The following is a 9,556-nucleotide window of genomic DNA, read 5'->3' as shown; positions in this document are numbered from 1 at the left end:
CAAATTTGCATTTTTCCGTACAGATTTTCTTTTACGTCGTACACGTCTTAGACTGCATAATAAACGTACTTTCTACTGCAAAAACGTACAGATTGACAGGTATGAAGAGGTCTAAATATAGTGTAAGCTGGAACTCTTGTTGGTGATAGGAATCAGTGGAGAGGTGTTGTGAAAGTATAGTGGGAAGTTTGGATGCGTTCTAAGGGATGGGCAGGGCACCTGTATGATGCGGCAGGGGTAAACCAGTGAAAACTGTCGGGCCCCGTTGTTGAACAGATGAGTGTGTTGTGTCACCCTGACTCGGGTGTCATGGCTGCTTTCTTGTGTCATCTGGAGGGACGAAAAGCTTGAGCAACTTGGTGCCGAGGTGCTTAACTTGTTTGGGCATTTGGGTTGGCACTGGTCATTTTTTTTTTTTTTTTTTGCTTTTTTTCCTTCTTTTCTTTTCTTTGTTTTTGTATATGTGTTTATCATCTGTTGGTCACCCCTCTCGAGGGATTGGACCTGGGTAGATAGATGTATAAAAGAAACTCAGACACTGCGAGTGTTTTATTGTGTTATTATTGCTTATAAGGGCAAAAACGTGTATCCTATCTCAAAATATTACAATATTATAAAAGAGTATAGTAGTAGCAGCCTTAATTAAAACTCTGAAATTCCTGTCTGCTATTGGTCCGTCATATAAAATACTGGTATGCTATTGGTTCACATCAAAGCTCATAAAAATGCGGGAATGCAATGAGCCGAACCTCCTCTCACAGTGTCTTTCTCCTCTTTCAGTTCATAATATTTTGTGCTTCATAAAAAATAAGCTAATTGGCAACACAATACTGTATTTATTTGCAACCGGTTCAAATGCTGGCAGTGAAACTAAAGGGAGAAGCAAAGACATGATAACCATTGAAACGAAGCTTGCAATGATGAAGAATTACAAAATTGCTACAAAATCACTTGATGATCCCCACCTTAGAATTGCTTCTAGTCGTCTCTGTGGGGCTCTACTGTAAACTGCAATGGACCTGGCTAGATTACCTGTAAAACATAGTCCTCAAAAGACAAAAGTGTTACGAATCAAAACTTGATCCTTTATTATCAACTCGATTTGTGTGGGTTTGAAGCGCACTCAAATAACGAACTGAAGAAAACTCTATTGATCAAAAGCAGCCAACTTTCTTCAAGTGGTCTTACACTTGCCCGTTTCAGTTTTAGCAAAAACGTATTCTGTCTTGGACAGCTGGAAAAAAGGGCTCCATGAAGTTTGAAGTCCAGCTCTAGATCTTCTCAACATAGTTTCCAGGAAACATTCCTTCCCGGCCTCGCAGGCGCCCGAACCACCAGCCTGAAGGATCTGAACCACAAACGTCTGATTGTTACGATAGGAGGAACAAGACAAGAAAGAAAATTAATCAGGAGTATAAGACGGGGAAAAAACAGGTGGGTTTCTAAAAGCTTCCCTGAGCCTAAAGACGAGGCAGCGCAGAAAGAAAGATAAGCAGCAAAGCAAGCCGGAGCGGTAAGTGAGCTAGCACCTTCAGTCAAAATTTCGATGACGTCATCGGTGTTGAAGCTTAGCTCATCCGTGTCCTGGGCGTCATAAGCGTAAAGAGCGCGGCACTGCGGAGAGCGGGGTTTGGGTTTGGGCGCCGGTTTGGGTCTGCCTGCTCCAGGGACCGGCTTCATCTCTTTGGAACGCCGACGCTGAAGTCTGAAGGTAAAAAGACAAAGTACTAGGTTGTTTCAGGTCAAAGGGTCTTGCTCCAATGGGCCGGAGTCCGGCAGCACATGCACGACTTTGAACTGAAAATCCACAAGTCTGATCCGAAACAAATGTAAAAGCCATAGTGCCGTGTTGTCCAGAAATGGATGCATGGTGGACCCCACACAACAACTGAAGCCCAAGTTCAAAGGACACAGTGGCCAGTCAGACAAACTCTAAGCGTCTTGGTCCTGAAGGCCATGGTCTGGAGGCACATGCAACACTACAGCCCCTTCAGACTTCTGCATTTTTTATCACAATAGAATATCAAAGTGGTAAGGGAGTATTGTCCACAAATAGATCCATAGTGGAATCCAAACAACATCACCTACTTGGCAATTTGGACCTGGAAACTGCAAGCACAGTCAGTTTGTAACATGACTGCAAACATGGTCCAAAAATCTCACCCAGCGGCACCTTGCTCTGGAACATTCATGAAGCCCAAGTCCATCTTCTTGCTTGAACCATCGTTGCGCCTATGCTGGTTTTGGAGTCGCGGAAGACTCGGCTGCTCCATGCTGGACTGCTGCCTCAGTAAGGAGCCTCTGGAGGTGCTTTCTTTGCGGGTTTTGATGCCTTGACTTTGAGTACCTGATGCTGCAAACAGGGACAAGACTTAAGACCACATCTTTCCTGTTACGAGGAAATCTAAAACAAATGGACTGGATCCGGCTCAGTACCAATCCAGTTGATCTGACTGGACCATTCCTAATTGGCATGATAAAAAAAGCAAAATCTTCAGCCAGTACCTCGGTTGCTGTGGTTGCTGGGTGGAGCCCAATTGTCTCGGTACAGACTCTTACGTTTGTCCTTTCTTGTGGGTCCTATGAAGAAGAGGAAAATCTTGAGGACAAATTATGGGTGGCCCACAGGAGAGCGCTTCAAACGTACGAGAGTTTTTGGGCAGACCCTGCCCAATGGAGACATGGAGAACCTTGCTACTAGGTTTTAGCACAGCCTCGTCACCCTCACCAAGCTGGAACTGTATCTGTCTGGAGCCTGATGAGCTAAAGGGACCCCAACCCCCTTTCTTCACCTTGAACTCCAGACTGAAATAAGGAAGACAATGAAAACTGGTAAGCTGGAGCTACAAATTGGCAAGATGCCAGTGAACAGATTCGGATACGGACAGGTTGTTGAACTTGAGTGGCAGATTATTTTGGGTTTTCTCGTGATGACGTTTGATGAGCAGACTGAGGAACTCTGTCTTGAAGACGCTCTGGAGGACGCTGTCATACTCTTGTTGATGGATGATGAAGATGTCATCTTGCAGGGTGCTGGACAAATATGTTTTCTGGTTTTCTTGGTGTGTTTGTGGCTCCTACTAAAGCCAATTCTGGCCTGGGTTTGAGTTTTCAAATAGCTGCTGTGAGTCTAGACTTGTACCTCAAAGAGACAGACTGGATTTCCCCGAGTTGTATCTTCCTCTTGAGAACCTCCTGAATTTGACCTTTATCCGGTCCCTGCTTCACTTTCTCTCGACCAATCATGTACAAGAACTTTGGGGTGAGTATGAGGTCACGCTTCACTGTCTGAGGGGGAGACCAAAAGAAATGACTGTTATGAAGAGGTCCAATGTGGGAGTCCAAGATCTCCCTTACCCTGAACCTGCGGTCAAATTTAACCACCACATCAGCAAAGTCGATCCTCTCCCGGCGGCCGACAAACTGACGGATCTCCGGGTGGATGTCCATGCCAATGTAGTCGCCCACAAAGTTACGATTCAAGCTGTTCTGGCGGCGTTCCTTCTTATTCATCAGGATGTCAGATGCTGGAAGAAAAAAGACGAAGAGGAAGCCAAAGGAGCCCGGAGGAGCGAGGATAGGATGGATGAGGCCTCATCACCTTCCTCTCTCATCTTTACATATTTGCGAACTGCGATATGTTTCCGCCAGGCCTTTTGGATAACTCGAGCATAGCCGTTGTACTTCCTTTCCCTCATCTCCTCCAGCAGGAAGAGCTGAAGAAAACAACAGGGCACTCTGGACTTTTTGAGAGGGAATGCTCAGGAGTCCTAAGCCCCAATATCCACCTCAACTTACCGACTCCGGAGCTTTGACGAAAACTTTGGTCTTCCCGAGCTGGAACTGGTCCTCGTCCATGTTGACGGAGTTGAGTAGGTGCAATACGCCCCGACGCTCGTCCCCTTGCCAGGTGGGCCACGTCTCTTTGGTCAGGATGGCGTACCTGTGCGACCAGAAAGTAAGCCACAGTGGACGACTGGACTTGGCGCAGTTCGCTCTCGGACCTCTGCAGGAACTTGTTGAAAACACGACGGTAGGCGTATCCTGCCCGCCGGACCCGGATGTTTTCGCGGAGGCCCAGGTACTCCACCTGGTGTCGGACTCTGTTATCCTCCCAGTCCCGAGGACGTTTAGTCTCATTGGGTTTGATGCAGCGGATGTAGTGAGGCGTGCATTTCATGAGCGTCTGGACCAGTGTGTTGGCTTGTTTCTAAGCAAAGAGCAGCTTGGCGATGAAGTGACCCAATGACAAGTTCGCCTGGGGCTCACCTTGATCTTGCTGCTGGCCGTGCTGGGCCGTCCTTTCTTCTCTGCCTTCAAGTTCTCAGGAAAAAGTGCTCTGATGAAAGGACTAACATAACAGCGCAGCATGGTTAACTCGTCAAATAGTCACAGTAGGGACGCTCCGGGGCACTCACAACTCGCTGCCTTGCATCAGCTCGATGATGTCGTTGAAGAGCACGTCTCGGTTCCTCTCACAGAATCCGCTGACATCGTACGATACCTGAGCAATAGCTCGTGAAACAGAGTGACGGACGGACCACGACGACGGCAGCGCACCTTTCCGGCGTAGTGGTGGACCACAAATCCTTTGTTCCAGCTGCTAAAGTGCTCATGTGAACCCACTTGACCTTGGAGTTTCTGCAACAGAGTCTGGTCTGCACCATCCCCTTTGGCGTGCATGGTGGCACAGACGTCATCCAACACGCTCATAATGCCAGGCGGGTTCTGATGAGAGCCACAAGGGAGTTTTATAAGGGGCTGCCAGCTTAATGGGTGAATAAATTTATCGTGCAGTCGAAACCATTTGAAGATCTTAAGACCTTTGGTCCAGATTAGCTTGAAAAAAATTCCCTTCAGAAGCTTAAAGTACCTATGCCCATTTTAACCATAATCCCATCAATTCTAAGATAGTCCGTCCATGCTAAGAAAACCAGAAACCAGAAACCAGCAACCAGCAGATGCAAAAGAAGCTTATGTCTCAGGGACAGTCTTTTGATGACTGGAATAAAATAGGAGCGTCAGGCACTAACACACAAATGCTGCGTCACTGCTGAGTCACAACAATGACAGCAAGACCGGAACAAGTGAGAAAGCTTAATGGGTCCATCAGTGTGAATTCCAAAGCAGAGATTGGAGGTGATCAAAAGATGTGGCTCTCCAACTGCCTGAAAGTCTCCAGCGGGCACCGAGACTCAGAAGTGACGCTTTGTGCAACTCACCAGTTTGGACTCGATGAGATCGCACACCACTTTGTTGTTGAAGTACTCGATGGGCGTCCACTTAATCCCCTCCTGAACGTACTCCTCCTGCACGCACAAATACACATGCAGAGTGAGATGCGAAACAACTGCAGATACGGCGCTTGAAGTGCCCACACCTGCTCTGCCTTTAAGGTGAGCTGGATGAAGATCTGCTGTAGTTTCTCATTGACAAAGTTGATGCAGAACTGTTCAAAACCATTTTGCTAGAGTGGCACAATGGGAAAATCGGTGATGAGTGAGCATGCCATTTGACATGCACCAGTGGAAACGTATCACCTGGAAGATCTCAAAGCCATAGATGTCTAGAACTCCAATGTTGAAGTCCTCCTGGTCTTTTTGCATGGCTCTGTTGATAGACTGCCAAAATGTTCACAGGGTCAAAACCAGGGCGAGGAGGTGCTGCTGTGCCCACTGGCAGACCCACTAGTGTGCCAACACTGACCTCCACCAGGAAGTCGAAGAGACGGCTATAGAGGGCTTTGGCCAGGGCATCTCGGGTGAAGCAAGCCTGCTCGGTGTTGAGGGTGACTGCGATGGACTCGGTCTTGCCGCCCCACTTGCTGTCCATAATCCTGCTGGTCAGTTTGCTGCGCAGGGCGTCCTGAGGGATCCCGAACAGGAAGGACGGGAATGCCAGAACTAAAGCAGGCGATAGGCGTTACACGAGCTAACCGGCACTAACCCGGCGCCCGACCGTGCGACACTCACAGTCTGAACTCTCCACAGCCGCAAAATTGTTCTCTTCCCGGAAGTTGATGTTGCCCAGGTGGAGAATACCCGCCACCAACTGGATCACAGAGTCCTGGTCCTCTGTGGATAGGCCTACCACTGACATGGCCTCCTGACAAGTAAACAAGCGCTCATTAAGGAATTGGACAGACGAATAATTCAGGGCAAGGTTTGACTGACTTACCAAAGTGTCTGAGAATTCCTTCTTGTCGTTGACGTCTTCCACAGTGAAGGTTCCTGATTGGTTGAGGTAGCTGTAGTAGTCGGGGGTCGTGACCCCGAGGTTTTCCCGCTGTTCTCCGCTCGCCCCTTCCAGTAGCTGAAGGGTCAAAGGTGAGAGCCTTTTGGCCTTCATGCTGACCTCTATTGTGTGCTTGAGGGTCCTCAAGTACCTGGTAGTAGATGTGGAAGTTCCTCTCGCCTGGATTTTGGGAAACCACTCGGCTCTTCTCTAACAGAAAATTGGAGATCTTCCCTCCGTCTGGTGCACCGCCGCGACTGAATTGGATCTCAAAGTATTTTCCCTGTTAAGGAAGTGCACGTGACATGCGTGTGTGGGCTGGCATCTGTCCGCGGTAGCAGCTAATGCTCACAAAGCGGCTGGAATTATTGTTGCGGACTGTCTTGGCGTTCCCAAAGGCCTCCAGCAAGGGGTTGGATTGCAGGATGATGTCTTTCACATGCTGCACACGCAGAAGAACCTATCAGATCCTGGCCCACCTCAAGTTCCGCCCCGTACACTCACCTGCACCTTCTCACCACCCCCTGAAACCTTGGACACGTAGCTCATGATGTACTTGGCCGCAACGGTCTTCCCGGCACCACTCTCACCACTGTAGACCAAAAAAACGTCAGACACAAAAATCTCAGTTAAACCCTGTCCACAAAGTCTTGCTCACCTAATTATAACACACTGGTTCTCGCTGTCGATCATCATGTTGCGATAAACGTCGTCGGCGAGGGCGTATACATGGGGTGGGTTCTCGTATTGTGCCTGAGATGGAGTATGTTGTTAAACATGCTATCTAGTTCTCAAATAATGGGTGGGATTTCTGGCTTTCCATTAGATGGTGTGTGTTCTCCTACCGCTCCCTGGTAGAGGTCCACTTCTCTGTCGGTGAAATAGGGAAGTTGTTTAAACGGGTTGACAGAGATCAGAACTGGTCCGATATAAGTCTGGAAGATCTGTCAAGGGTTACAGTCCAAGAAGTTTTTATTGGTGGGTAAAATTGCAGAGGATACAAAGATGTAGTCGTCCATGTATCGCTTCTTGAGGTTGTCGGTGATGGCATCCTCGTTTATCTTGGACAGGAGGACCATGTCATCCACGCCGCTCACCTTCACGTCCTGAGCCAGCCAATGGTAGCGCTCCTTGCTGCCCTGTTTGGGCAGGGTAGGCGCAGTCATTGAGTGCATGGATTGGTGAAAAAATAGTTGGATGAGAACATTAGTCAAGGCTTTGATTGAGAAGGGTGACATTTGAAGACAGAAAAAAGGAAAAAAGAGAAAATAGAAATAGAATACAGTCATATTGACACATCCAATGTAATTGACAACTTAAGTTGTCAAAAATTCTTGTTCCATCTATGTTGGATGGTCGTGACTGTGTTAAGAACATGTCTTTTGCTTTTTAATATTGTTTTTATTTGACAATTTGTAAAAAGCACAGCTTATCTTCAGTAGGGTCGCGGGGGTGCTGGAGCCCATCTCAGCAGTCCTCAGGCATTGGGCAGGGGTACCCTGAACTGGTTGCCAGCCGGTTGCAGGGCACACAGAGACAGACAACTCACTCGCTTATTCACACTTAGGGACAATTTTGGACCGGACAATTACCCTGATACGCATGTTTTTGGAATGTAGGAGGAAACCGGAGTGCCCGGGGGTAACACACGTAGGCACGGGGAGTACATGCAAACTCCATACGGGGAGACTGCGGTAGCTGGACTTGAACCCTGAGCCTCTGCAATGTTGGGCTGCGTGCTAAACACCCATCCGCAATGCCCCCAATTTGAAACATTGGTGGAAAAAACAAAAACATTCGCCCAAAACTAAATAATGTTTTTTTTAAAAACAAGAAAAAGAAAAAAAAGAACCCCCTCCCCAAAAAATGATAATCACACAAACTAGAAAAACAATGAGGTTTTCAAAATTGTTTTCTTCCAAAAACTATACTTTTATAAAAATACATGTAATACGCCCCCGCGACCCTAATGAGGATAAGCGGTACGGCTAATGAGATGAGAGATGACATGTAATACGTTAAAACGGGCAAAATAAAAAATAAAAAACTGAAATATTAAAAAAAAATCCTGAAAACTGGAAATTATATTTTAAAACCTAAAAAACGAGAAGTTTAAAAAAAAAGTACTCTATGTAGTATAATCCTCCCCCTAAATGGGTAAAAATATTCATAAAAACAGAAAAAACAAGTTGAAGACTGTCCCATTTCTGTGGCTCGTCATTTTTCCCTCATCTTCCTAACTCTCTCGCAACAATTCAGTTCATATTATTTGTTTATTAATTTACATTTTATTTTCTCAGTTTGTATTGGGTGGGGAAAAGGAGGGGATGTTATCTTATTGTACACTGAATGTTTTATATTGCACTTTGAGATCCATTTTGTTGCCTGAAGTTGTATACAGATCAATTTTAATTAATTTTGATTGATAAAGGCTGGCTCCAATTTTTCATGCATAGATTTATGAAATGAGATAAACTGGATTTTGTGCAATATAGGCACGGCCAGGAAATAGTGGGGGTGGCTTAAGTCCACCTAAGACACCCCATTGGTGGCGCTACTGGCTACGGGTGTGTCTCTTATTGAATTCGCTGCATTCCAAAGTCCTGTTTGGACACGAAACTTCAACATTGACACAGTTGTTGGGGGAGAATTGAGACAGAATTATTCCTAAAATGCTGCTATGCAACCTGATTTTCTATAAGAATTCTGCAGAACTTCTCAGAAGAACAAATAGATAGTTCTATGATTTTTTTTGAAGGAATTGGAACCAGGATGTGTACAAGATCAGAACAAGCATCTGAAAAGAGCAAGGTCGTATCAACAAACAAGAAACGTGAATCTCACCATATCTGCTCTGGTCACGGCCTGCAAAGTCCCCAAACTCTAGCCAGAACTCAGTCCAGGTCCAAGGGGTCCTCCCAGGTCCACATAAGTCCGAGTTTCAGTTCTGCACACGTATGCTACTTCCAAGAGCGTAAAGTCAAGCCCGTGCAGGTGAGTGCAGGTAAGGCCACGCCTCACGTAGCGCCCCCTGTGGTAAACACAAGAAAAGACAAGCATTTCTCCCATGCGGAAGGTTTTTTCTTCAGAAAATCAAAATTTGTTTAGGGCCCCATGAAGGCTGGCTAACGGGTTTACTCTGGAGTGCCATGACTAATCTCGTCGCATACAATATTTCACCAAGATTATGTCAATGACAATAAAGACTATTCTATTCTAAAGGGACACTGTGTAATATCTGACAAAAACACATACAGCCAACTTTTGTCTTATTAGCAGATAAAAAAAGAGTTGGCTTGTTAAAGGGACTGTGTGTAATATT

The 9,556-nt window shown here is 46.3% G+C and overlaps 1 protein-coding gene across 1 annotated transcript; it reads right to left on the bottom strand.

Moving 5' to 3' along the window:
- Positions 1-816: 816 nt before the first annotated feature.
- Positions 817-9,250, bottom strand: myo1eb (myosin IEb). The gene is made up of 27 exons (XM_088326677.1): positions 9,079-9,250; positions 7,236-7,373; positions 7,080-7,169; positions 6,893-6,987; positions 6,739-6,826; positions 6,587-6,676; positions 6,386-6,517; positions 6,178-6,312; positions 5,973-6,105; positions 5,707-5,903; positions 5,541-5,621; positions 5,381-5,467; positions 5,223-5,309; positions 4,561-4,728; positions 4,419-4,504; positions 4,270-4,351; positions 4,005-4,210; positions 3,799-3,943; positions 3,602-3,716; positions 3,358-3,527; positions 3,143-3,288; positions 2,887-3,033; positions 2,648-2,805; positions 2,506-2,580; positions 2,164-2,353; positions 1,530-1,705; positions 817-1,348 (listed from the first exon to the last, which is right to left on the bottom strand). Exons 1-27 carry the CDS (start codon positions 9,079-9,081, stop codon positions 1,272-1,274), a joined length of 3,297 nt encoding a protein of 1,098 aa, XP_088182803.1. The 5' UTR covers positions 9,082-9,250; the 3' UTR covers positions 817-1,271.
- Between the last annotated feature and the right edge of the window lie 306 nt (positions 9,251-9,556).

The sequence above is a fragment of the Urocampus carinirostris genome, chromosome 2, assembly GCF_059441175.1.
Source record: "Urocampus carinirostris isolate Australia breed hairy pipefish chromosome 2, RoL_Ucar_1.0, whole genome shotgun sequence".
In the NCBI taxonomy this organism is placed as follows: domain Eukaryota; kingdom Metazoa; phylum Chordata; class Actinopteri; order Syngnathiformes; family Syngnathidae; genus Urocampus; species Urocampus carinirostris.
This window is presented reverse-complemented; position numbering and strand designations above follow the sequence as displayed.